The 27574-nt window shown below is 45.4% G+C and overlaps 1 protein-coding gene across 8 annotated transcripts in view; it reads left to right on the top strand.

Moving 5' to 3' along the window:
* The window catches only part of PDE8A (phosphodiesterase 8A), a 157885-nt gene that overhangs the window by 106010 nt on the left and 24301 nt on the right, over window positions 1–27574 (top strand). For 5 of the 8 annotated variants that reach the window (XM_053272962.1, XM_053272966.1, XM_053272959.1 and 2 more), the window contains exons 2-8: window positions 9750–9806; window positions 15485–15675; window positions 17261–17317; window positions 19828–19885; window positions 21558–21646; window positions 22716–22794; window positions 26140–26277. In XM_053272962.1, coding sequence (XP_053128937.1) covers window positions 9750–9806; window positions 15485–15675; window positions 17261–17317; window positions 19828–19885; window positions 21558–21646; window positions 22716–22794; window positions 26140–26277 — 669 coding nt within the window. Of the gene's footprint in view, window positions 1–1478; window positions 1555–3540; window positions 3557–9470; window positions 9659–9749; window positions 9807–15484; window positions 15676–17260; window positions 17318–19827; window positions 19886–21557; window positions 21647–22715; window positions 22795–26139; window positions 26278–27574 lie in introns of those variants that run through there. The other 3 variants (XM_053272963.1, XM_053272965.1, XM_053272964.1) reach the window with 3 other exon arrangements.

Genomic DNA, 27574 nt, shown 5'->3' with positions numbered 1-27574 from the left:
AGGTGTCTCCAGTTGAAAGGATCTCAGGTACCTAGGACTCTCCAGAGCAGTGCACTTCACTGAGCAAAAAGCCTTCCATGCCAGAGCCATTTCTCGCTGTGCTGCCCTCTGCACAGTGCTACGCGTTTCTCCGTTCTGGGAGGGTCTCTCCTGAAGAGAGACCACAGAGGTCTCTCTTCAGAGCTCTGTGGGCACAGCGCTGGGAAGGACTTTGCTTCCCAACACTCCGTGCTCCCTTTCCAAGATGGTGCAGGGGCTCAAGAGGGCTCAGTCTGTTTCCCTTGAGAAGGGTACTCTCTGTCTTGGGCCGAAGCTTCACACAGGCCCAATAAACAATTAGCCAGGGAGATGCACTCAGGGCCCCAGGCCTTATAGTGAAGAACACTGCTCCAGTGGCTTGCAGTCGGTGGAAATAAGAACATAAGGAAAGCCCTGCTGGATCAGGCCCCAGTGCTGTGAGTTGTGGGGCGAGAGGGGCAAGGATGGGGCCATGGCTCAGTGGCAGAGCATCTGCTTGGCATGCAGAAGGTCCCAGGTTCAATCCCCAGCATCTGCAGGTAGGGCTGGGGGAAACGCCTGTCTGAAGCCTTGGAGACGCTGCTGCCAGTCAGTGTAGACAATACTGAGCTAGATGGAGCAAGGGTCTGACTTGATAAGAACATAAGAACAGCCCTGCTGGATCAGGCCCAAGGCCCATCTAGTTCAACATCCTGCTTCACTCAATGACCCACCAGATGCCTCTGGGAAGCCCACAGGTAAGAGCTGAAGGCATGCCCTCTCTCCTCCTGCTGCTCCCCTGCAACTGGTATTTAGAGGCACCTTGCCTCTGAGGCTGGAGCTGGCCTATAGCCACCAGACTAGTAGCCATTGATAGACCTGTCCTCCATGAATTTATCTAAACCCCTCTTAAAGCCATCCAGGATGTTGGCTGTGACCACATCTCGTACTGGCTGCATTCAGATATACAGGCGAAGACAAGAATGAGGAATATGTTCCCCGCAACCACCTTGCTAATATGTTCCCCGCAATATGTTCCCTTGCTAATATGTTCCCCGCAACCACCTACATGTAGTGACTCTTAATTTTTGCTCCCAGGTTGCAGGAAACTGTTGTTTGTGGTTGTGTCCAAACAGGAAAGTCATTGTGTCACTGGAAGCGGGTATGGGGGCTTTGCATTCTAGGTAAAGGCAGCGGCTGAAAAGCACGCCAAGGCATTGCCGCCCCCGCCCCAAAGTTAAGCACCAGTAGCAGCTGGGAGTGCATCTTCTTTCAATAGGGCCTCAGGGGTCACTCATGGGCCAAGATCAGCAGAGCATCCTAATTGTTCAAACTAGTGAGCAGGCCTGACCCAGAAGGTTTTATAGGAGGACCAGGGAGTGCCACCTGATCTGTTCTGACCTATTAGTGGAAGGGAGCTTTCTCATTGGTCAGGCTGGTTGAGCTTGACATCCTGCTGATTGCCAGTTCCAGGGTTTAATCCTGTAACCAAGAGGTGCTCTGCTTGTCGGAAGCCCCAGATTTGCTCCCTGGCACGTCTCCTCGGAAAGATTTCTGGTATGAAATGACACACACACACACCGCCTTTCTCTTTTTCCTTGCTGCTCTGCCAGTGGTTCTGATCTGTTCCGCATCCTCCCACGTCATGTACCCCCATAACGTGATGAGCTTGACTTTTCCATGCTTCCCTCGCCTCCCCTGTCCTGATTAAGTATCCTGTGAGCAAGCTCACTGAAGGCTTTTGACTCTGTGGGAAGAGAAGCCATTAAGAGGCCCCCCCACACACACACGCCCGCCCCACTGCCTTGCTCTGGCTGAATGGCACGGAATGACTCACGGGAGGGAGAAACCTGAAGGGCTTTCATGGGTTATTTCAGGTCACTGTCTCGTTTTGTTTGCCCTTTGATTCCCATCAGTCACATTCGTTTGGCCCTGTCTATTTTAGGATTCTTTCCAGTATGTGTGTCTCTGTGTGTGTTTCTTTTTAGTAAATAACTTATCTCTGGTTATTAGAAATTGGTGGAGGAGAAGGTGGAAATCTGTGCATGCGGTATATGCACACATAGGTTGCTGTGAATTTTATTGATTTATTTTTTTGGTACTTAGTTATTTGCTTACTGCATGAGTATCCCAACTTTTCCTGTCAATTCACTCCTTTTCCAATTTGAAATAATGGCACACAATCTCAAGCAGTATAAAATGACTGAAGAGGGAAGAGGAAAATAGGTACATTTAGGATATGTGACTTACACAGGGCTCATTCTCACGATCAGCAACGTAAAGATAAGAAGCAGCATATTCAGCTAGTACTGTTTGTGAGAACTCACAGGAAGCCCTCCAACTCAGCCCTCACAAACATGGGTAGCCTGACTTTTTAAACCTCGATTTTCACGGAGGCAAGACGAAAGCAGCGCCTTCCCTACCTCAGAGTTTCTGCGTTGGATTCTCTGGTCAAAGCTGTGCCCGGCAGCTGGCATGTTTTGTCATAGAGTTGTGCAGCTAGAGGGGCCAGGCAGAGGAGAATGGTTGTGGTACTGGGGGCAGCCTTTCTTCTGTGAGCACAATGCATTATGGGATACTTCCCACTATCTTGGGGAACCCAGCTCCGTTTTTTAAGAATGGGTCCTGAGGATGCCTGCATCGTTCGTGGGGAGAGCTAGCAGAGCTGTCGGAAGCTCTACTCATCTGTGGGGATCAGGGTAGGGGTTCTCCCCTCCCACAAACCACCCCCAGATGATTGTGTGAAAGGGCTCATAAATGTTATACAGCTGTTGAGGTCTGGGAAGGGAGGAACCACATGGCAGTCACTCCCAGGCATGATGGAGTGAGTCTTGCATGTCTTCATATGTCTGAACGTTTGACCTGCCTTGTATTGAGTGATTCATCGAAGGCCAGCCCAAGATTAGCCCATGCCTGAGGGTCAAGGAAGTCCCCGAGGGGGTGCTTGTGAGGGGGAAGCAGTGCTTGCTGCCCCTCCTTGCACACTCACCTGAAATGACCTCACCTTGCCTCAAGGAAGGGCTGCCCGGTGGAAGGCTGTGTCTTCTGCATTGGTTCTCTCTAAGGCCAGGCCTCCCCTGCCGAGTTCTCTCCTAGATGCACCCAATCGCGGGGTCAACTATGTGCTGGCATGCTGGCTTATTTGAAATATCTACATGCCACTGTTCTTCATAAACAAATGCATGGCTGCTTAAGCAGAGTTCATTTAAAAATATACAGTAGAAGCAGAGAAATGCAGGATAAGGCAATGGCCAGATGCCACATCCCCTTTGCTCAGTGGTGTTCAGCAACGCCTTGCCGCCTTGCCTCATCTCGTCGTATGGTGTGTCCCCACTTGCCACCCTCTCCCAGGCCAGCGGTGCAGAATACCGTGCTGACCCTCCCTGCTGCTCACCTACTCCTGTTCTTGTTCCCCCCCCCGCCCCATTCCTGCCAGGTTTCCTCCCTATTCAAAATGGGAGAGAACACAGCAGAGACTCTCTAGGCCACCACATCTATGCTTCACACTTCCTTTTTAAAACCCATGGAGGAGGAGCCATGGGAGCTACCGCAGCACTGGGTAAGGGTGACGCTACTGGCTTGGGAGGGGCCAGCAGGTAGGGGAGGACTTGCCCCTTTAGCTAAGCAGGGTCTGCCCTGTTTGCTTATGAATGAGAGACTAGAAGTGTGAGCACTGTAAGATATTCCCCTCAGGGGATGGAGCTGCTCTGGGAAGAGAAGAAAGTTTCAAGGTCCCTCCCTGGCTTCTCCAAGACAGGGCTGAGAGAGATGCCTGCCTGTAACCTTGAAGAAGCCACTGCCAGTCTGTGAAGACAATACTGAGCTAGGTAGACCAATGGTCTGACTCAGTATATGGCAGCTTCCTATGTTCCTATGTCATGTGAACAAGCCTGTAGTCTCCCATCCAAATGCAATCCAAGGCAGACCCAGCTTGGCACAGGGTACAATTCACACTAGCTACCGCAAGAGGAGCTCTCCTCCCCTGCCAAATTCTGTCCTAGGCAGCAGCCTACATGCAATACCAGAGCTAGTTGTGCACGGTAAATAATAAAAGAAACACACAAAAACGCCGGCCGATAGCACTTGAATCTAGTTGTTGGACTAAATAAAAACTCAGGTAGCTATGCGTTTTTGGTGAGGTTCTACTGCGGACAAAGGACCTTATCATTTAAAACTGAAGATGCTTGTGGCTTTGGTATTGGCAACATGAGTGTACAGAAACAAAGATTTCAGAATATGCATTTGAGAACTGTGGTTATGGTCAGAAATGTTATTGTGTATGAAATGGCATCTCTTATGCAATTCATGCCTTCCTTGACTTTTTGCTGACTCTGCAATTTGTTAACCAAGTTATTCTGGTTTTTTCCCTCCTTTCTTTAAAGTATTGCAGAGGCAACGTCATTTAGGTCAGGGCATGTTTTCTGTTCTCTGGTGTCGTGTACAAAGTTATTGGCTAACTCAGGACCGTTATGTCAGGCTGCTACAGTAAAATATCTATTTCACATTTCTAAATCAACAAGCCCATCTTCTTGCATGAATAGAAAATATTTGTCTTTCAGTGTATTTTTTTTTTAAGCATTGAGAACTGTTGCGTTATGTTGTATTGCAAAGCCTCACTGTAAAATAAGCAATAACTGTGGAAGTAGGAGGCAGGAAAGCAAAAACAAAACAGCTCTAAGCCCAATGCTAAGCCCTGCTAACTTGGCAAAGAGACACCTTTTAACGTGGTGATTCTCTTTATTTAGCAGGGGGAGAGTAACTGGCCCTCTCCACCCCTAGCACAGTACCTCCAGTGACTGTTGCTGGTGTCTATCTTACGTTTCTTTTAGATTGTGAGCCCTTTGGGGACAAGGATCCATCTTATTTATTATTTCTCTGTGTAAACAGCCCTGAACCGTTTTTGGAAGGGCGGTATTGAAACTGAATGAATGAACGAACAAACAAACATAAATTAAATAAATGCAGAGAGACTGAACAAAATTGCTAGGTGTTTTGTTTTGTTTTGTTTTGAAGGGCAGTAGCTAAAACAAAAAACAAACAAACCATAAGAACAGCTCTGCTGAATCAGGCCCAAGGCCTATCTAGTCCAGCATCCTGTTCCCCACAAGGGACGACCAGATGCCTCCGGGAAGCCCATAGGATAGAGATGAAGGCAGGCCCCCTCCCCTGCTGTTACTTCTGTGTAACTGGTATTCAGAGTCATCCCACCTCTGAACCTAGAGGGAGCCCATAGCCCTCAAGACTAGTAGCCATTGATAGTCCTGTTCTCTATGAATTTGTATAAGCCACTTTTAAAGCCATCGAAGCAGGTGGCCATCAACATGTCCTGCGGCAGAGAATTCCATAGATTAACCATGCACTATGTGGAAAAGTATTTCCTTTTGTCCGTCCTAAATTCCCTGCCAGTCTTGGGCAACTCCTGCTAACTGAGCAAAGAGGCACCTTTTAAAAGTGGCAATTCTCTTTATATAACAGGGGGAGAGTAACTAGCCCTATCCATCCCCAGCACAGCGTCCCTCCGGTGATTGTTGCTGGTGTCTATCTTAAGTTTCTTTTTTAGATTGTGAGACTTTTGGGGACAGGGAACCATTTTATTTATTTGCTTGCTTGCTTGTTTGATTGTTTATATCTAGGTAAGCTGCTCTGGCAACTTCTGTTGAAAAGCAGTATATCAATATTCGTCGTATTTGTTTGCTGCCTGACAGCTTTTTATTTCCCTTTCTCTCCCTCTAGTGAGGGAGAGAAAGGGAAATAGATGTTGCTTGCTGCCTGAAATGACAGGAGAGAACTCGCTTGGGCTCTCCAGAGCTCAAAGCCCTCTCCTTTGCACATTCCATCTTGTCGAATGATGTCCCCTCCTTGCCCAATAATGGCTGTGTCCCTGTTCCTGAAACCACCCCAAATTTCAGTCAAAGGTCTAGCTAAAACAATAGGCCTGAACTGAAGCAACTCAAAATCTCTTCGTGCGGGATGCAAGTCAAACGTCCCTGCAGAACTTTGATTTAAGTCCAGATGGTATCCTGCTCTCTCTGCTTTCCCTTCCTCCTGACTTCCACTGGCTTCTCTCCTCCCCCGTCCTGCTCTTGTTTCTGCGCTGGATTTTAGTTTAAATTTAAAATTAAATGGGTGATTTCCAAAGTAATAAATGAAAGGGCATCTGAGGAGTCTTAAGGACTGAGCTGCAAGCAAGAGAGCTGCGGAGAAACCATATAATTTTTGAAGGGCCTTCATGTGGCATGTGGGATAGGCCTGCTGGCTCTTTAAAATTACTCACTGGAAGAAATGCTGGACGGCAGAGGATTAAATTTGATCATAAAGTGCGGTTTTACTGTGAAGAATAACATTGTAAAAATGCCACTTTCATCGTCATCAGAATCTATTTGTGTGTGTGTGTCTGTGAGTCTGTTAACAGTTGCATCAAAAACATCTATTTTAAAATAGGGCGATGGGGCTGCTTTGCCATTAAAACAGCTAAAAACCAACTTTAAAACAACAACAGTGTGGTACGTTTATGTTCAGCAGCCACATCTGTCAAGGTTGTAGCCCAATCTATTAATTGATTGCAGATTGCTAATAGGGTGTGTGGGTAGGCGCAGAGCTGCCCAAAGCTCCTGGTAAGGGTGTTTCGGGGAGGCCCCAAAATGTTAATTTTGGGACAGAAGCACTGACCTCCCCACCAGAACCAAAAAAGCACACACACCCCATGCCAAAGAAGCAGAGAACACACAGCATGGAGTGTTTGAACAAAGGTTCTGAAAGGAAGGTCTTTTCCTCCTGTCAATCAACAGAGTGCAGCCAATAGCACCGGAAGGTTTTGAGGGGAGGGTGTAAGAGAGAAGTGGGAGAAGGAAGGGAAGAGGGAGGAGCACGGAAAACCATTGATGGTTGGTGATGGTGTTAACAGCCAGGGATGGTTGGTGATGGTGTTAACAGCCCTGTAGGGCATAGGTTATATAAAGAAAAATAGAGAGAGAAAATAGCAAACCCATCAACAAGGAGAGGATGCTCTGAAACCAAAACGAAACAAACTTTAACAAAAAATGTGCAGTTGGGGCGGGGTGGGGGGGTGGGAGCTGTGTGAAAGCCACAAAATATACTGTAGGAAGTAAGAAAACAAAGAAAACCATTCTGACCAGACCCTTCCAACACTCCATTTCACCTTCCTCCAGCCCATCAGTGACCCCCTATTCTGTCCGTTCCTCTCCATTGTCAGTCTTTTATTTCATGCTTATGTTCTCCCTGAATTTTTAGTTTATATTTATATTTTATTGTTAGAAATTGCTAGTTAAGTCTTTGATTGGCACTGTATGTGATTGATGTTTTAATATCTTCTAGCAACTGTTACCCTCTTGTAGGACTCCTTTTATTCTACTATTTCTAGTTGATTTGTAAGCTGACCGTGGGTTGTAAATAAATATGTCTATTTATCTACCTCACCAATGTAGCCCATGACATTTCAGATCTGAGGTGACCTCTTTGTTACAGGTCCCCCTTTAATAACTTAATAATTATTTACAAAGTATTTAGGGTGCTTCATATCAGCTGGTCTGGTGGTAGCAAGCATGACTTGTCCCCTTAGCTAAGCAGGGTCTGCCCTGGTTGCATGTGAAAGGGAAACTAGAGTGTGAGCACTGCAAGATATTCCCCTCAGGGGATGGAGTTGCTCTGGGAAGAGCAGAAGGTTCCAAGTTCCCTCCCGGGCAGCATCTCCAAGATAAGGCTGAGAGAGACTCCTGCCTGCAACCTTGGAGAAGCCACTGCCAGTCTGGGTAGACAAGACTGAGCTAGATGGACCAAGGGTCTGACTCAGTATATGGCAGCTATGCCATGCTCCTATGTTCAGGATGTTTCCATCAGCAGCCACCCAGTGGTTTGTCTCCACACGCAGTAATCAGGAGTTTCCTGCAGGGGACTAATCTATAATTGGGTAGCTTTGTTCCAAGAACATGGATGGCCTGGGGCCCTGAGGGAAAAGGAGGCTTCCTGGGGCCCTGGGAACAGGGGGAGAGCTGCCACAGGCCCCACCACTTGGGGGGCCCAGTTGCTGCCTCAGGCCCACCAGCCCTCTCTCTCCCTCCCTCCCTCCTTCCTGCCTTCCCATTGGCCAATGCCCTCCCCACGAGCCCATTCCCTGCAGCCGCTTTGGCATGGTATCATGATGTCATGGCTTGACGCTGGGTTGTGATACTGCACCAGGACAGTATGTTATAATGCACCATGGAGGCCAGCGGCAGCAGTGCTGGGAGAACATGGGAGGCAGTGAGTGAGCGCGAGGCTGGTGGTCAGTTTGAGCATGGGCTGCCCCCTACGTAGCTACTCTGGTTTATTCCCTCTGAACATGAAGCCTCCAGGTCTATAGCCACTGATGGACCTCTCCTGGCTCCCTGTCCCATCTTTCTTATTTATTTGTTTGTTTGTTTGTTTGTTTGTTTATTCTCTGTGTAAACCGCCCTGAGCCATTTTTGGAAGGGCGGTATAGAAATTGAATGAATGAATGAATGAATGAATGAATAAAATCTGTGTACACCCGGGGTTCTCAAACTTGGGTTCCTAGATGGATATATATATATTTTTGCTAATTATTAGAGAGCAGCAAATGAAACTGGGACTACAACTCCCATCATTCCCAGCCACAGTGGTACACAGGTATCTGGATGCAGATACAGTTATTCACAGGTTGAGGCTATTCACACAACCAGGTGGAGGTGTGGAAGGCTTTGCCAACTTATTTTCACCCCAGACGACCAGCAGGCTGTGCTGGGAGTGCGTCTCATGCTCCCCCAGGCATTCCACATGGCTCCAATCCGTGCTGCTCATCTCAGCCTCTGGATATCCCACAATGAACTGCACGAAGAGCAGTTCCCCTGTGAGACGATACCCACGTGGGACAGGCAATCTAGGCGGGCTGAGCACACCCATGATCCCGGCACCAGGTTTAAGGGCTCACCCATGCTCTTAACCTCTGCTAAATCCCGGGCTTCAAAGTAGGGTTAGGCGGGCAGGCAGTGCTGGGATCCACACGTATCCCAGCGCTGCACACGAGCAGCCTAACTGAGGCTCGGCTGCCATAGCCTGGGTTAGGCTGCTTGTGATAACAGCCTTATGTTTCAGCACATGGATACACTTCCCATCAGTACCCTGCATTTAAGGGGGCCATTCAGAATGAATGCATGTACAGTCATCCATCCACAAACATGTGCATGTGTACAGACATCTGTGTACACATAGTAATGTCTGAATAGGACTTGTCAATGTGTCTAATCCATTTTTTTTTAAAGCACTCTTAGCAAGTAGCCATCAACGCATCTTGCAGATCTTTGGATTGGTTGAGTTGTCCCTGTGTGTCATCACAACACTACAGAAATAAAGTGCTCACGCAGATTGTAAATCAGACACTTTGTTTACTGGGATCAGAGCTTTCCAAATACTGATTTGTGTGTGTGTGGTTTTTTTTTTTTTTTTAAAGAAGTCAATAATGCTAATGATGCAGGTAGCTGTCCTTATGACTAATACCTTTTGCTTTCAGTTAGAAATGTGAAGAATGCCTTCCAGATCAGTCTGTTGATTTGTCATCTTGTGTTGCCACACCGCGTCTAAATTCCCAAAGGCAGCCTCAAGACAGGCTGACATTGAATGATTGTCATGTATCTGCAAAGCTGGGGTAAATCACAGACCTCTTTTGCTCGAATAATAATTGTTCTTTCTTTGGAAGCCCCAGAGTCACTTAAAATTGCCCTGTTCTTTTTTTCTAGGCAGTGGGAACAGATATGCAGTTTGGCCCTATGAGACTCCACCAAGATCAACTTCAGGTAAGCCACCCTGGAAATTTACAGTTCTACAGTGTATTCATAGATAAGTATGTATGTGTGTTGTGTGTTGTTATTTATTTCAGGGTTTTTTTTAGCTGTCTTCTTTGCCAAATGGCACTCAGAGCAGTGTACAATAAAAAATGTGGGCTAGAGCAAAACGATCTTGCCCATCAGTATAATCTCAGGCTCCTCATGGGTTTTGGTGATGTCTGCTACCCTAGATATGGAAAACAGGTGATAGCATTGTTGCGCTTGCAGCTTTCTCTGTGTTCTCATCTCTTCTTTATCCTTATCCCCCCCAAACTATTAGGGTAAAATTGCAGTCATTTTTGCACAGAGGACACGGTTGGGTCGGGTTAGTGTCAAGGTTGGGACGACAGTGAACAACTAGTTGTGCTCTCTCCATGGTGAGAGAGCATTCCTGCCAATTTTTCATTTTCATTCCTCTGACATCAATACAATTTTATAGTAGTTGGGTCCCCAGATGTTATTGGACTTCAACTCCCATAATCTCCAACCAAAGGCCACTGGGGCTGGGGATTATGGGAGCTGATGTCCAATAACAACTGGGGACTCAATGTTGGGAATCCCTGGTGTAGACAATACTAAGCTAAATGAACTTATGGTCTGACTCAGTATATGGCAGCTTCCTATGTTCCTGTTCAATTGCACGATTGCCACAAGGGCAGGTTTGGTTAACCAATGGGGTCTTAGTAAAGCTCCCCTGTAGCACAGCTGATGGGAGGACATTATTTCTCTCTCTAAAAAACATCTTCCAGTGTTTGGGCAAGATTAATGCACCCCAGAGAGACTGCATTATGCCTGTTCTTAAACATCTGCACTGGCTGCTGATATGTTTCTGGGCAAAGTGCTGGTTATTACTGATATGTTTCTGGGCAAAGTGCTGGTTATTACCTTTAAAGCCCTGAATGACTTAAGTCCAGGTTAAATGAGAGAGCATCTTTCTCCACAAAATCCCCACCTTTCATTAAGATCATAAGGAGGGGTCTGTCCTCAAGTGTCATTGGTTCATCTGGTGGCAACCTGGGATCAGGCCTTCTCAGTTGTCGCCCCGAGGTTGTGGAACGCTCTCCCTGTGGACATGAGAGAATTATCTTATCTTATCTTATCTATTTTATTCAATACATTTCTATACCACCCCAAACGCAAGTTCCCTAATACAATCTTCCTTGGAGGCTTTCAGGAGAGCCTTCAAGACCCATCTTTTTAGCCTGGCTTGTAATGATATCTAGTTTTGATTTTAATCAGCTTTTAAATGGTTTTTGATTTTAATGTAAACTGCCCTGAGACACTTTAGGAAGGGCAGTATATAAATCAAATAAATACGTAAGCAAAACATAACAAAGCAAATAGCCTGCAGGCTCCCAGCTAGAGTTTGTAATTCGCCCTCTCATAGCCTCCAATACCATCTTGATTTCTTTTTGGTATTCAATGTCTAGAACCCCTTTAGTTTGTTTATAACCTAGGAACATAAGGAGTTCTTTAGACAGGCCATATGTGAAAGCTTCCTAGCTAAAGTCAGCTTCCAGAAACTTATCAGTAAACATTAAGGAGGCTAGCCCTGCTGGGAAAAATTGGACCTCAACCAATAGCTGATTATTAACCTCCATGCCCTTACTTCGATTTTCTGCATTCCTGTCTCCAGTCTTAATATTACATTAGTTAGACACCGAGTGGCCCAGAGAATTGCTCTTAGAAGCTTAGTTGCTCTAAAGGTAAAGTGTGCCATCGAGTCGGTGTTGACTCTTGGTGATCACAGAACCCTGTGGTTGTCTTTGGTAGAATACAGGAGGGGTTTACCATTGCCTCCTCCCGCGCACTATGAGATGATGCCTTTCAGCATCTTCCTATATTGCTGCTGCCTGATATAGACGTTTCCCATAGTCTGGAATGGAAACATACCAGCAGGGATTTGAACCAGCAACCTCATTTCCCTGCTGCACCATTAGTTGCTCTACTGGTTTGTAATTAGTGTACAATCCTACTTGGGAAGATGCAAGGATTACCCTCTTTCCACCTCTTGGTCTCCCCAAAATCTGAACTGAAGCTCAGCCCTGATAGAAACAAATAGAATGACATAAAACATAAATACAAACATTCCTAAACATTCCTAAAATAGTAAACCTAAAAATGACTGTTAAAAAGAAAGAAAGAAAGCCAGCTAGATTTGAAATAGCATTGGCCTAAAAACACTAAACAGCATGCTCGTCAGCCAGAGGAAAACACCCTTTCACAACAAAAAAAAGTTGGCAGCAATGGGATAACAGCCAGGAAGGAGCCAGATGGGTTTCTGAAGTGCATCCCATAGAGTGGGGGCAACCACAAAAAGCTCTGCCACCAGCAACCTCACTTGAACAAAGGATGAACCACAGAGCAGGGGGTCTACTCAGTTTTACTTTTTTTTCATCTTTGCCAAGTAAAAATAAATAATTGTTTCTATTTTTATTGCCCTATTTGTTACACACACAGACACACACACACACACACACATATATATAAAGGTAAAGTGTGCTATCAAGTCTGTGTCAACTCCTGGTGACCACAGAGCCCTGTGGTTGTTTTTGGTAGAATACAGGAGGGGTTTACCGTTGCCTCCTCCCATGCAGTATGAGATGATGTCTTTCAGCATCTTCCTATATCGTTGCTGCCCGATATAGGTGTTTTCTATAGTCTGGGAGACATACCAGTGGGGATTCGAACCGGCAACCTCTGGCTTGCTACAGTGTGGGGAGGCAGGAGTGCTCTGAGTACCCCCTGGGAGCCTGTGACAAAACGGGGGTGACTCTATGCTTTCCTGGGATCTACCCTTAGTAGAGAGCCCTTCTAGTACCCTCTGTTGGGAATAGAATTCCAAACAATTCTGTCCAAACAATTCTAGGCCTTGCAATGGCATTTATGCTTTGGCAAATTGTGTGTGTGTGTGTGTGTGTGTGTGTGTGTGTGTGTGTGTGTGTGTGTGTGTAAAATGCTATGGGGCCTTTTAAGTGTGACATAGCTTAGGGCCTCAGCATATCATAATCTGGCCCTGTGACTATTACTGCTCTAAGGAAGTGCAGAGGAACACATAGAAACAGGCACAGCTGTGGATTTCAATATTTCGACTAGAGACGAAACACCAGTTCATCTGTTGACCATGACTGGCACTCAGTTTGCAAGGTGGAAGGCACAACACAAACCTCCCCCTTCCCTTGTGCAGATAATTCCTTGTGTGAGGTTGACACTCCATGCAAATCTGGCCCTCGAAGCCATTTGACATCTGAGGCCCAAGGGCCTTGGTTATCCACTCAAACGCCATTTTAAAATGGACTCAATTGTTTAAATGGTCTTCTGGAACTTCTGAAGTTCTGTCTAGAAATGCACATCATTATATCAGTCATTCTTATAAGAAGCCCGTGGGGCAGGCAGGAAATATTATTCCCAGATGGGAAGCTGAGGCAAAATGGCTTTTATAAGGCTGCCCAATGAATTAATGACAGAGCTGAATTCATTTATTCTCTTGAGGGCTATTTCCTCACCAGCTCCGTTTGCAAATCTGGGATCATGGACCACGTTACCCACTGCAGTTTCCCAGAAAGCTTGTTGCAAAGAGGCGGCCTCCAGACTACCACGTTACTGAGTTTTTGTCATTGCTGTTTAAAAAAGAAGAAGACTGTCCTTCCTGTGTCTGATTTGTCATAAATTAACCTCACTAAATATAGCTTAAACTGCAGCAGAGGTCTTTCTCATAACAAAGAGTTTTGTCCTGGCAGCCATACGTTACTGTAAATGGAAGCCGGGCTTCTAGAAGCCCAGATCCCTCACTCTCAGAAAAACGTGCATGGAAAGTTAATGGTGCAATTTATCGAGAGAATTCCAGCAACCTAATCCAAAGCATAAGCACCATTGCAAGGCCTAGAATTGCTTGGAATTATGAGGGGTTCCCAACGGAGGGTACTAGTACCGCTAGAGGTACATGAAGGGCTCCCAGGGGTTCTCGCAGCCCTCCTGCCTCCCCACACTGCAGCTACGCTATTTGGTGCCCCTCTGAGGACCACCAGCTTGAAGCCGACCCGGCCTCAGTGATGTGCCTGCTGCAGAAGGGGAGGGAGGAGGATGAAGGCTTTGCTCCTGATTGGCTGGCTGCACGCGGAAGCTCAGCAAACCCCTCCCCTCAGCCTGACTGGCAGGCTTCAGAAAATTAACACGGAATACTGCCATTGAAATTAATAGGACAAGTAATCTTGTCCCATTAATTTAAATAAGTCTGCTTAGGAGTAACTTAGTGTGGATGTGAACCAGTGATAGTAGTAGACTGTCTCCCGAACTGTAACACTTACATTTTGTGTTTTTGTGTGTGTGTGTGTGTGTGTGTGTGTGTGTGTGTGTGTGTGTGCACAGAGACTCACATACACAAATTCCTCTCCAGTGTAACCAGATAAAATGACTACCCATGAATGTAATTCTGGAAGGGGAGGGACTAAGCCGTGGTTGGTTCCAGCTGAGCCAATGGCCTCACTGCCTCACCACTCTCTCAGATGCAACCAATTGGAACAACGTCCAGCTGCTCATGAGGGAATCAGTTTGTACAGCCAAATAGATGTTGGGTACCCAGACCACTCTAGGGATACTGAGTAGCCCCCAGGAAGTTGACCATCTGTGGTCTGATGAATGGTCCATGCCAAGTCTTCAGGAAAGGAGGTTAGGGTCACAGTGTATCATCAAAATATTGTCACATCTCGTTAACACAAACAAAAACAGTTAGCTAGCTATGGATGTTATTTGCAGCAAGAATTTTAAAAAGGTAATTACAGGTAAAAGAAGCTGAAGGAATTTTAACACTGGCAACCTTTAAAGCTCTGTATGTAATATTTCGACCTATCTTGTTTTTCAAAGTATGTTTCTTATTGTTTCACTGGCCTCTGTGACAATAATTTACGGGGGAGAAGTCATTACATTTTCATTCATAAACAAGGCTAAACGGACAGAGGAGAATGGTTTTTGTGAAAGCTTTCACCACCGCTCACACAAAGCACCCACTCTCATTTGCCACTCTCTAATAATTAGCAAAAAATTACCCACCCATTCAGAGGGAGGATTTGGCTTTGTGACTTCTTCACATGTCAAAATTGACTGGCTGGTGGCATTATAATGTAATCATATTCACAATGTTCTCCCTGATTGGCTGGGATCAGTGATCCTAGCCACTGAAAGACACTGTTTTGAAAGGCAGAGGTTTTTGGGAAGGAAAAACTGTCCACAATCAGCTATGGAAAAGAGTGTAGAAGAGACAAAAATCTTCACTTGGTGACCATTCCGTACAGCCTTATTTGTTTACTTTCTTTTTAAAAAAAATTATTTTAAACATTTATACTCTACCTTTTCACACAAGTGGCTCCCACACTCTGTAACCTTGTGTACCAAATTTAAGGGCTCATGGGGAAATACGGTAAATACAGCATATAATACAATACTGTATTATATAAAAATACTGTAAATACATGGGCATATGGGAAATACTGTAAATACAGTATATAAATACAGGGAAATACAAACTCATGGAGAAATACTGTAACCATTTCAGTAACAAACCTGCAAATTGCTGAAGCTTGAGTATCCTTATATATATATATTTTTTAAAGTTTTGCATGCTACAGTTTGTTTGTTTTCCCTTGAACTAGGTACTTTTAGTGTTTGCCAAAGAAGACAACCAGAGTAATGGATTCTGCTGGGCGTGTGAGAAAGCTGGATTTAGGTGTAACATTGCCAAGACGCCTGAATCCGCGCTTGAGTGTTTTCTGGATAAGCACCATGAAATCATTATTATTGATCACAGGCATTCAAGATACTTTGATGCAGAAGCATTATGCCGGTGAGTCCTCTTGGCTGTCAGGGATGAAAAGGTGTGGGCGGGATGTAGGTTTGAATCCTCCAGATTCAGGATAGCTTCAAATGCCCCATTAATAACCCACATGGGGGTCCCATCACACCTGGAGTGCACCAAGGGAATGGATTTGCAACAGCTTCGGGACACGGAAGGATTGCTGGTCATGTGACAGCAAGCATTAATTATCCCCCTGCTAAGCAAGGTCTGCCCTGGTTTCCATTTGGATGGGTGACTACATGTGAGCACTGGCTGCTATGAGGTATTCCCCTTAGGGAAAGGGTATTTAGCTCAGTGGTAGGGTGCGTGCCTTGCATGCTGAAGGTCCCAGGTTCAATCCTTGGCAGCATCTCCAGGTAGGGTTAGGAGAGACTCTTGCCTGAAACCTTGAAGACCTGCTGCTTGTCAGTGTAGACAATGCTGAGCTAGGTGGACCAGTGACAGCTTCCAAGTACTAACTTCAACAGAAAGGTTTTCAAAGCAGCTTACATAGAAAAATAATGAGAAGATGGTTCCCTGTCCCCAAAAGGCTCAGGGTCTATAAACACCAGAAGCAGCCACCAGCAGCAGCCAGTAGCAGCAGGGATGGTCTTGAATATAGGCCAGTTCCTATGTTTCTGTGATAGGTTAAAGAAAAAGGAGGGGAAAACAAGAAGTTCTGGTAAGAACTAAACTGACAGGTACACAGACAGAGAAAGCTGGGTGATCTCATAAGCTTACTATCCTAAAGGAAAGATGGCTAAAAATCTTTCTTGATACCATGGTATCAAGATACAGGTTGAGTATCCCTTATCCAGACTGCTTGGGACCAGAAGTGTTCCGGATTTTGGATTTTTTCAAATTTTGGAATATTTGCATGAGATATCTTGAGCATGGGATCCAGAGCGCCAAAACAGACGCCAATAGAGCAGGCACCAGACTGAGCAGGGAGTGGAGGAGGGGGACTTTTCCTTTTCTCTCTAGCGCCAAAGCAAGAACATCAAAAACATTAAAAAGCTTCACAATAAAAACAGAGCTGCAACTAGAGATAATTACAGACAAAACCCCTGTCACTAACAGCCTTCTGAAATAAGTAAGTTTTGACTGCATGTTTACAAGCAGCAAAATTGGGAATCTGCGAGTGAGCTGAGGCATTTTGTTTTTGGTTTTTGTTACTGCCTGGTGTCCGGATTTTGGAGCATGCTGGATTTCGGATGTCTGGATAAGGGATACTCGACCTGTATATGGAAATTGCAGCTGCTAACTTTGCTGGCACCCTCTTGCGGCTAAACCTAACCACCCTCTTGTGGTTGAACTTTTAAAAATTATCATCATCATGATTACTGTTACTGCTGCTATTGTTAAGTGGTATGAATATACTTCTTTTCCACAAGAGAAGTTTTCCATGCAGTTTACATAGCAAAAGGAATGAGAAGTTAATGGCTCCCTGTTCCAAAAGGACTCACAACCTAAAAAGAAACTCAAGGGAGATATCAGCAACAGCCACCAGGAAGGATGCTACTATGGTGGTGTGAACAGGGACAGTCAAGAGGTGTTGTAAAGTATATTGATGTTGATTTCTTTCTTCTTCAAGGTCCATTAGAACAACAAAACCATCCGAGAACACTGTTATTATTGGTGTGGTACGAAGGTAAGTGGAGAAATACCATGTAAAAATAACGGATGGATGCAAAGCATGTGGTTACGGACTAGCTTTGGTATTTGTGTTTTTTTTCCTGATGTCAGTGGCTTCAAAGCTACGGGGGATGTACTTCTGGGCCTTAGATTTGTGTTTGATTGGCACAAGGTCAGAACTAGATTACTGGAGATCTTAAGAAAATGCCACACTCGGTTATGCATGGTTGCAGCTTTGAGTGGACCCACCCGTGAGGCCCAGTCAGGTCCCTGTGTTCAAAGACATCATTCCTAAGCAACTGTAAAGTTGTGTGTGTGGGCGGGGTGTGTGTGTGGATTGTGGTTATGAGAGGGAGAGAGAATGTGTAAGTGTGTCAGAGAAAGCATGTAGTAGCAGCAGTAGTAGTAATAATAGGGGTGTGTGTATGTGTGTGTGTGTGTGTGTGTGAGAGAGAGAGAGAGAGAGAGAGAATGAATTTCAAGCAGAGTATGGGAGAGAGGGTGTTCCATGAATCCTCTACCACAGTTTCATGCCACCAACCCCTTTCCCAGTTTTCTTTCAACCATAACCCCATTCACATATTATGTTCAACACCCGTACGAGTGTACGGTGTACACCAGTGATTCACATGTTATGTTGAACGCAGGTAAAGCAGTACACTTCTATCTGTGCCATGCATTTGAGGGGCCAGTACCCAGGTTGAACCCAGGTACAGTCATTCACACAAAAACATGTACGAGTGTAGAGATATCTGTACACTTGTAGAACATGTCTGAACAAGGCTCATGTGTATTTCTAATCTTGGAGCCTGCCTGGGAGAAGAGCAGCTGATGGAGAGGTATTGTAGAGAAGTCATAGGTTAAAGAGTGGAGCATTAAGCTGTGACATTATTTGAGTACTACAATTGGTACTTCTCTTACTCCGTTTCTAAAACTTTTGGAAGGCTTGTGGCAAAAGCTTCTGTGGGCCAGAGCCCACTTTGTTAGATGGCTTTGACCCACAAAAGTGCCACAGATTTTCATGTATATGCATTTTTTCTTCTCTGATGCCTGACACTATTATTATTAATTATTATTAATATCCCTAAGTTTGCAAGGTGTTATACAGTAAGGTGACACAGTCCCAGGCTTACAAGCTAAAGAAAGATGTGACACATTCGGGAGGAAAGAAAAAGAAATTAGGAACATAGGAAGCTGCCTTAGACTGCATCAGACCGTTGTCCATCTAGCTTAGTATTGTCTACACTGACTGGCAGCAGTTCTCCAAGGTTTCAGGCAGAAGGCCTGAAGACCTGGAGGTGCTAAGGATTAAACCAGGGACCTTCTGTATGCAAAGCGGATGTTCTACCACTGAAGAACTACAGCCTCATCCTGTAAAAATGGGGCAGAAAAATCCATCAGGGAAAGTGAAAGTAGTGGTTTGCTGGCAGATGGGGCTCTTTCTCCCTCTGCCTTGTACAGGATAGGTGGCTACCAATGGAGTCCTAGTGAGGAGGGAGATACAGCCATAGCTTATTGATAGAGCATCTGCCTTGCATGCAGAAGGTCCCTGGTTCAATCCCTGACGTTTCCAGGTAGGACTGGAGGAGAGGAGAGCTGGTCTTGTGGTAGCAAGCATGACCTATCTCCTTAGCTAAGCAGGGTCCCCCCTGGTTGCATATGAAAGGGAGACTAGAAGTGTGAACACTAAGATATTCCATTTATGTATTTATTTATTTGATGTTTATACCGCCCTTCCAAAATGGCTCAGGGCGGTTTACAATTAAAACAAACCATTAAAACAAACCTTAGGGGATGGAGCCACTCTGGGAAGAAAATCTAGGTTCCAAGTTCCCTCCCTGGCACCTCCAAGATAGGACTGAGAGAGATTCATGTCTGCAACCTTGGTGAAACCACTGCCAGTCTGGGTAGACAGTACTGAGCTAGATGGAGCTATGGTCTGACTCAGTATATGGCAGCTTCCTATGTTCCTGTGACTGAGAAAGACTCTTTCTGCCTGAAAGCTTGGAGAGATGCTGCCTGTCAGTGTGAACAATACTGAGCAAGATGGCCTGACACAGTATAAGGCAGCTTCCTATGTATATGAGGGCCAGGTGGCAGTTGGGTCATGCAGGGCAATGGAGAAGTTCTTGTTCGCTCACAGAATGGCCGGAATGGATTGCTGATGGAATCCAAGAGAGGGACTTAATTGTTCCTAGTATGTGGATCTGATGGCTATTTTGTAATACAGTATTACAGTAATGCTGTATTTTTATTCTAATGTGAACCAGTTTGGCAGCATTGGGTAAGAAGCAGGATATGGACTTTTAAAAAGTGTGATTCCCATGGAATCTGGTTGGATTTATACTTGTGTGAAGTTGCTGGATTGCAGCCATAGTGGGCATCACAGGCACCCTATTTGGAATGTGTCCTTTAATACAAACGTCAGACCCACAGCTACCATTTTAAACCAAATATGTTGTTGCTGGGATCTGAATCCAGTCTGAAATGCCTTTTCTGACATCTTTCCATTCTCCGGTTTTTAAGGCATGCAGATCGCGAAGAATCCTCAATACTGCCCCTCATTTCTGCCGGTTTCACAAGGGTAACTATTTATGTTGATATTTTTAGCCCACCCAGTCCTAAAACCTGGGAGATATACTTTGGGAACATCGTCATTCACCCATGAATTTTGACAGGCTCAGTCTAATTTTGTGAATGTCCAAATAGACAGAGGTAATTCCCTGATTTTCCAGACATATGCAAGTGTGTAAGAACATAAGAATGTAAGAAGAGGCTTGCTGGATCAGGCCCAAGGCCTATCTAGCCCAGCATCCTGTTTCACACAGAGACCCACCAGATGTCTCTGGAACACCCACAGGCAAGATATGAGGGCATGCCCTCTCTCCTGCTGTTGCTCCCCTGCAACTGGGATTCAGAGGCATCCTGCTTCTGAGCCTAGAGATAGCCAGTAGCCATCAAGACTACCGGTAATAGCTCCTGATGGACTTGTCCTCCATGAATTTCTCTAAGCCCCTTTTAAAGCCATCCAAGCTGGTGGCCATCACCAGATCCTGCAGCAAAGAATTCCACCATCGATGAGTGATGTCCTGTGTGGGAAAGTATGCCCTTTTGTCAGTCTTAAATTTCCTGGCAGTTAGCTTCGTGGGATGACCTCATGCTGATGATTGTACTGGAATGACGAGGGTTGACATTTACGGGTCTTGTCTCTGTGTGTGGAGGGTACACACATTTCCAGTGGTGTCCCATGGCATAACCTTACATAGTCTTACTTGCATGTCTTTTTCTTTATTGTTAGATTTTTATACCGCCTTTCATTAAAACAATCTCAAGGCGGTTTACAAAACATTTAAAACAATATAAGACCATAAAACAGTTACACACTAAAAAATATTAAATTGGAATATAAAGATACAAATTGAATTAAAAGTTTAAAAAACAAACACAATATGACCATAAAATACAGAGCAGCAGCAACAACACACTCATTGAAATTCCTGGTTAAAAAGCCAAGATTTCACTCGCTGTCTAAAAAGTGAGATGGAGATTGGAGAGCATTCCAAAGTCTGGGGGCAGTAACTAAGAAGGCCCTGTCCCGCATGCTCAACAGCTGCGCCTCCCTCATTGTCAGCCCACAGAGCAGAACCCCCTCTTATGACCTCACCAAGCGGGCAGAAACCCTTGGGAACAGGCCGTCCTTCAGGTATCCAGGGCCCAAACTGTTTAGGGCTTTAAAGGTCAAAACCAGCACCTTGAGTTGGACCCGGAAACAGATTGGCCACCAATGGTAGCTCTTTCAAAGTGGGTCTCATATGTCACATGCCTAGCAGGCATGTTATGTCCAGTGCATGTACACTCTTTGTACAGTTTGTGCACGTTTTGTTATTCACACGTTATGTTAGCAGGGGTTTCTGCTAACTAAGCAGGTTTACAGCTCCTCCAGCCGTTCCTCATAGGACTTGGTTTCCAGACTTCTCACCATCTTGATCGCCCTGCATTCCAGTTTATCAGCATCCTTCTTACAATGCAGGGCCCAGACTCGGACACGATATTCCCAGTGAGGTCTAGCTGGCACAGAACGGAGTAGAAAGAGTAGACAGCTTCCCATGAGCTGGATGCCGGCGTGTAATTGCAGCTGAACGGATCCCTTTTTGGTGGGGAGAAGTGTGCTTATAAGAAAGAATGTTGGTATTTGGGGACACTTTTGTTTGTCGGTGAGCTAGCAACCGAGGTGTTGTGTCTTTTTTGCTTCACAGAGATATGTAGAAAATTCCAACATCATGGCCTGTTACAATGAACTCATTCAGCTTGAATATGGAGAAGTGCGGGCACAATTTAAACTAAGGTAATGCTAACTAGCCACCTTAAGTGGCACAGTGGGGAAAATGCTTGATTAACAAGTGGAAGGTTGCCGGTTCGAATCCCCACTGGTACTATATAGCAGGCAGCAGCGATATAGGAAGATGCTGAAAGGTATCACCTCATACTGGAGGAGGCAATGGTAAACCCCTCCTGTATTCTACCAAAGACAACCACAGGGCTCTCAGCCCTCCAGCTGTTTTTGGACTACAGCTCCCATAATCCCCAGCCACAGTAGTCTGCAGCCAGGGATTATGGGAGTTGTAGGCCAACATCTGCAGGAGGGCTGAAATTGAGCAGCCCTGCTGCAGGGTATGTCGAGTTGGTGAAGGTGGAGCTGGGGTCTGCCAGGGCAGGGATTCAGAAGGAGGGCAGCCTGTGGTCAAAGGAGTCAGAACCTCAGATAGTTCCAAGTGGGAACCTAAGAGCTGCATATGGTGAATGTACGCAGTATAGAGAGCAACTCTATAGTTAGCCCTGCTAACTGAGCAAAGAGATACCTTTTAAAGTGGTGATTCTCTTTTGTTTAGCAGGAGGAGAGCAATTGGTCCTATCCAACCCCAGCACTGTGTCCCTCCAGTGGCTGTTGCTGGTTTCTGCCTGGTGTTTTTTTTTTAAAGATTGTGAACCTTTTGGGGACAGGGGACCATTTTATTTATGTATTATTTAAGTTTCTATGTAAACCGCTTTGAGAACTTTGGTTGAAGAGTGGCATATACAGTAAATATTCATAGTAGTACTTGTCTGGGTTGGGGGTCTTCCTCCACCCCTTCGCGCTGCCCATCCTGAAACCTGTTCTCTTGTACTTTGTAAAGCATAATCAGCGCTGGTTACTTATGATAAATGCTCTCCTCCTTGCTAGAAGCTTGACTTGACAGCCCAGCCGTAGCCTATCGAACCTCCTCCTAATCTTCAGAGCAGGATTTTCTCACATGAATGTGTTGCTTTCATTGTGGTTTTGTTTCTGTATTTAAAAAATTGTTTTGACAGAGCCAGAAAAGTACAAGTTGTGCCCCTCAAATCTAATATCCTGCATTTCCCCCCTTTATTTTCAGGGCTTGTAATTCAATCTTTACAGCACTGGAGAAAAGCCAAGAAGCCATTGAGATCACTAGTGAAGACCATATAATACAGGTTTGTTCTGGTTATTTTTATGAGCATCAAATATTCTTCATTGGCCTTGCTATGATTAGCTCCAAAGGAGTGTGGTTTGGGCATCTATCTTATTTTACAAAAGGCTTGCTGAATCCGCTCTTGGCTCCACTGCGGCTTTCCTCAATTAACTTCTAGAGGAATAGATCCTCATCATAGGTTCATTCGACATAAATAAACGAGTGCTTGTTAATGCAGAATTTATGTTAATTGAGACCTGCTCTGCTACACAAGCTTCTGGTTTTTCATATCTAGCCCAAAGTCAAAAGGCAGCAGCCACATTTGCTTTAGCTTGCCTCGAAGATCAGGCACAAGCTTTTTAAAGAGGAAGTGGAGAGCACATAGGAGAGTTGTAAAAATAATATATCGGAATTGGTAATTCTTTTTTTTTTTTTAAGAGAGATGCTCATTGGACTCTGGGCTGAATACAGTGTTTGGGAGCTTCTAATACTTTTCTTAGGGAAGACATGAGCATTAGGAACTCCAGCGTGAATTAAAATCCTGACCCCACCACAGCTTGGTAATGTAGGAAGCTGCCTTATATGGAGTCAGGCCATTGGTCCATCTAGCTCAGTATTGTGTACACCAGGGATTCTCAACATCTCCAGAGGTTATTGGACTTCAACTCCCATAATCCCCAACCAAAGGCCACTGAGGCAGGGGATTATGGGAGCGGAAGTCCAATAACATCTAGAAACCCAACCCTGAGAATCCCTGGTCTACACTGACTGGCGGCAGCCAAGGTTACAGGCCTCCTACCTGGAGATGCTGCCAGGGACTGAACCTGGGACCTTCTGCATGCAAGCAGATGCTCTGCTCTGCCACTGAGCTTCAACCCTATCTCCTGAGGGGAATAGCTTAAAGCAGGCAGTGCTCACATGTAGTCACCCATCTAAATGCAAACCAGGGCAGACCCTGCATATCTTAGAGAGCTCCTTCTTCTACATGATCCCCACCGCACGTTAAGGTCATCTGAGGAGGTACACCGGTTTGTTTGGTGGCGACTCAGAGGCAGGCCTTCTCTGTGGCTGCTCCGGGGCTGTGGAAAGAATGCACTCCCAGCAGAAATCCGCAGTCTTAATTCTTTATTGACCTTCAAGAGAGCCTTTAAAACCTATCTGTTTGGCCTGGCCTTCCAGGATTTTTAATTAGTTTTAATTGTTTTAATGCTGTAACCTGGTTTTCAGGGTTTTAATTGTTCTGATTGTTTCATTGTTTTTTATGACGTTTTAATTGTTAATTGATGTTTATATTTACATTTCTGTTTTAATTGTTATTGGTTTTAATGGTTTCTATTTTAATTGTAAATAGCCCTGAGCCATTTCGGAAGGGCGGTATAAAAATAGAAACAAACAAACAAACAAACAAATAATAGCAAAGGGGACAATTGATGCTCACTATTGCTGGACCAGCTCTCCTTCCTTTTAAAAGCCCCACTTATGGCCGTGGGGGCTGCTGGAAGAAAGGAAGGCTTTCCCTCTCCCCACTTCTCAGTTCTATTGACCCAGCCAGTAAATAAGGGGGAGGGGTGTGGGGGGGGGTCATCAGGCCGGATGGGTAGCAGAGCATCATGCAGGTGGGTGACTTCTCTCCAAAGTCAGATGGGCTCAGCAATAAGCGGAGCCATTTCTCAACTTTTTGGGAAATGTCTTGGATTAGTCCCAAGCCGATGTGATGTGTGTTGGGAAAGGCTTGCCCATCACTATGTCTTAATCACCTTTGGGGGGGGACTAAGGATCTGGACCGTTTTAAAGCAAAGCTACACAAAGTTGTGATCCACCACGCCCAACTTCGGGTGCCACCGTTCATCTGATGGCAACCTGGAATTGGGCCTTTTCAGTGGTTGCCCCGAGGTTATTGAATACGCTACTCCCTGTGGGTATAAGAGATGTGTCATCTTTAGAGGCCTTGAAGACAGCCATACACATATTTTCAACCCAACTTTTCATACTATTTAAGTGGTTTTAGTGATTTTGAAATTGATTTTATGTTAATAAAACCAGGTTTATGTCCAGTGCTAACTGAGCAAAGAGGCACTTTTTTAAAGTGGTGGTTAGAGGGGGGGGGGAGAGCAACTGGCCCTGTCTGTCCCCAGCACAGCTCTCTTATGTTTCTTTCTTAGATTGTGAGTTTCTGATTGTGGTTTCTGCCTTCTGTTTCTTTTTAGATTGTGAGCCCTTTGGGGGCAGGGAGCCATTTTATTTATTTATGTATCTTGATGTAAACCGCTTTGGGAACTTTGGTTGAAAAGCGGTATATAAACATTCATCGTGTTTGTAATATTTTAATTGCTTTTTAAAAACAGTTTGGATTTTTATTGTCAACCACTCTGAGCCGCTTTAGGAGGGCAGTCTAGAAATGAAATGGAATGAGCGCTGTCTGGGCTGTCTGCAGATGTTGAACTACAACTCCCATAACCCCTGACTATTGGCTGCTGGGGATGGGAGTTGTAGTCCAAAAAAGGCCAGAGATTGTGCAGCCTTGGTCTGTATTGACTGGCCGCAGCTCTCGGAACACAGGAAGCTGCCTTCTACCAAGTCAGCCCATTGGTCCGTCTAGCTCAGTATTGTCTACACAAACTGGCAGTGGCTTCTCCAGGTTTGCAGGCAGGAGTCTCTCTCAGCCCTATCTTGGAGATGCTACCAGGAAGGGAACTTGGAACCTTCTGCTCTTCCCAGAGCGGCTTCATCCCCTGAGGGGAATATCTTGCAGTGCTCACATGTAGTCTCCCATTCAAATGCAAACCAGGGCTGACCCTGCTTAGCAAAGAGGACAATTCATGCGTGCTGCCACAAGACCTGAGTCTCCTCCCACCGGAGCAAGTTGCCACCACTTGCTCCAGATTTGGGGGTGCGATTTTGGAACTCCTGGAGTCAGCAGGAGTTCCGAAAGATGTTGTCCTTAGGGATTGAACTGGGAACCTTCTTTTTATATGGCCCTTCCCCTTTTGTGACATTGCAGAGGTGCTTGGTTTGTGACATGTCTTTCGCAGTGTACTGACTTCTCCTTTTGCTTTTGTGGAGATGGTTTGTATTTAATGTACCACAGAAATCTCTCTAACGAAGTATCTGACTTTTATGTGCTCTGAAGAAGGTTAGGTGAATATTTCCACTGATCTGTTCAATCATACTTCATTGTATTTCAACTATGTAAAAAGGGAGAGTAAGTTAACAGCTATTCTAGTAGTTGGAGAGAGACAGGACTTCTGTATGAGCATGTGGAATAGAGAGGGGGGAAATTAAAATTACATTTATGCACAGATGGATCTTAATTCCCCTCGCCTTGCATTGGTTTCACTGGAGTACCTTTTTTATTTTAATTTCACAGTATATAAATCCTGCATTTGAAACAATGATGGGCTATCAAAAGGGCGAATTAATAGGAAAGGAACTAACAGAAGTGCCTACAAATGAAAAAAAAGCAGATTTCCTTGAGGCTATTAATTCTTGCATCAAGATAGAAAAGGTAAGTATTTCTATAACTTTGTATGTACCTTAGTACCTTTGCAAGGTTGTTGTGAAGATAAAACCCTGCCCTGAGATCACTGGAGGATGGACAGGAATTGGATTCAAATGTGATAAATGTGATTTTGTATACACAAGTATGCACCTGCAATAAAATGTTGTGCTATATCCTGGTGGTCATGTGGTACATGAGCCTGTGCCTGAGGATGGCGAATGTTTTAGGCATTCCCCCCACCCCCTCAGAAGCAGAAAGGGTTGTGACTGTCTTGACTTGAATCTTGAGTATTCTTCAAGCAGAGAAATTTCAGTTTATTTTGTTCAAACTCCCCTTCCCCGCCACCAGCACCTCGCTACTGAGTTCCATTCGCTCTGCCCATCTGGTTGTCTGTTAACTGCCCTCTGAGTTGGCGAACATTCCGCTCCATTGAGTTACATAGGGGCAGTTTTGAGGGAGGTTGGCCCTTAGGGTTTTCCCTTTCAGATTTTGTGAAGTGGACATATCTGGAGGTTGCTTCAAGTCCACCAGTACCTCCTCCTTGCCCACAGTTACTCCGCTTGTGCAGCCATAAGGGTCATAACAATACCAGCTGTTTTGGAGATAGATGTAAACTTTGACTCTGCATTGAAATGTGCCAATACACTAAGCTTTGCAATTCAGGGCTGTTTGGGCCTACTGTTTAGAAACCAAATCATTTTTCTGTGCACGGCAGTCAGAATGTGAGCTACTTACTGCTTTGAATGCTGCCAAAGAAGGTTGTAGCTGTTCATGGCAGGCAGGACCGGCCTACCATAGAGGCAAACTAGGAAGCTGCCTAGGGCTCCTCAGAGGTTCAAGGGGCACCTGCATGCTCAAAGCCATGCATAATTCTGGCCTCACCTGCGGGCTTTCTGCATGGCTGGCTTTCTCTTGCAAGCAGACAGTGTTCCCAGAATCCTCTGCAACGGTACATGAGTCTGTGGTGTGTTCTCCGCTCCCAAGAGAAAATAGCCTTGCCCAGGGGCGGCTCAAGGGATGGCGGTGTCTGAGCTGGAGTGTCAAATCCTGCCTTGCCCCATGACCCTGGCGGGGGCCAGGCCCCTTTCAAAACCAGCCTTTGGAAGTGCATGGGGGGTAGGAAGGAGGGGAGATTGCCAGCAGCCTCCTCTTCTTCCTTCATACTCCTTGCAAGTTTTGGCAGTGACTCTCCAAGGTTTCAGGCAGGGGTCTCACTCAGCCCTACCTGGAGCTGCTGCTAAGGAGCAAACCTGGGACCTTCTGCATACAAAGCAGATGCTCTGCCTCTGAGCTGCAATCCCAT

The sequence above is a fragment of the Hemicordylus capensis genome, chromosome 10 (genome assembly GCF_027244095.1).
Source record: "Hemicordylus capensis ecotype Gifberg chromosome 10, rHemCap1.1.pri, whole genome shotgun sequence".
In the NCBI taxonomy this organism is placed as follows: Eukaryota; Metazoa; Chordata; class Lepidosauria; order Squamata; family Cordylidae; genus Hemicordylus; species Hemicordylus capensis.
The sequence above is the reverse complement of the archived record's forward strand: the minus strand, read 5'-3'. Positions and strand labels throughout refer to the sequence as shown.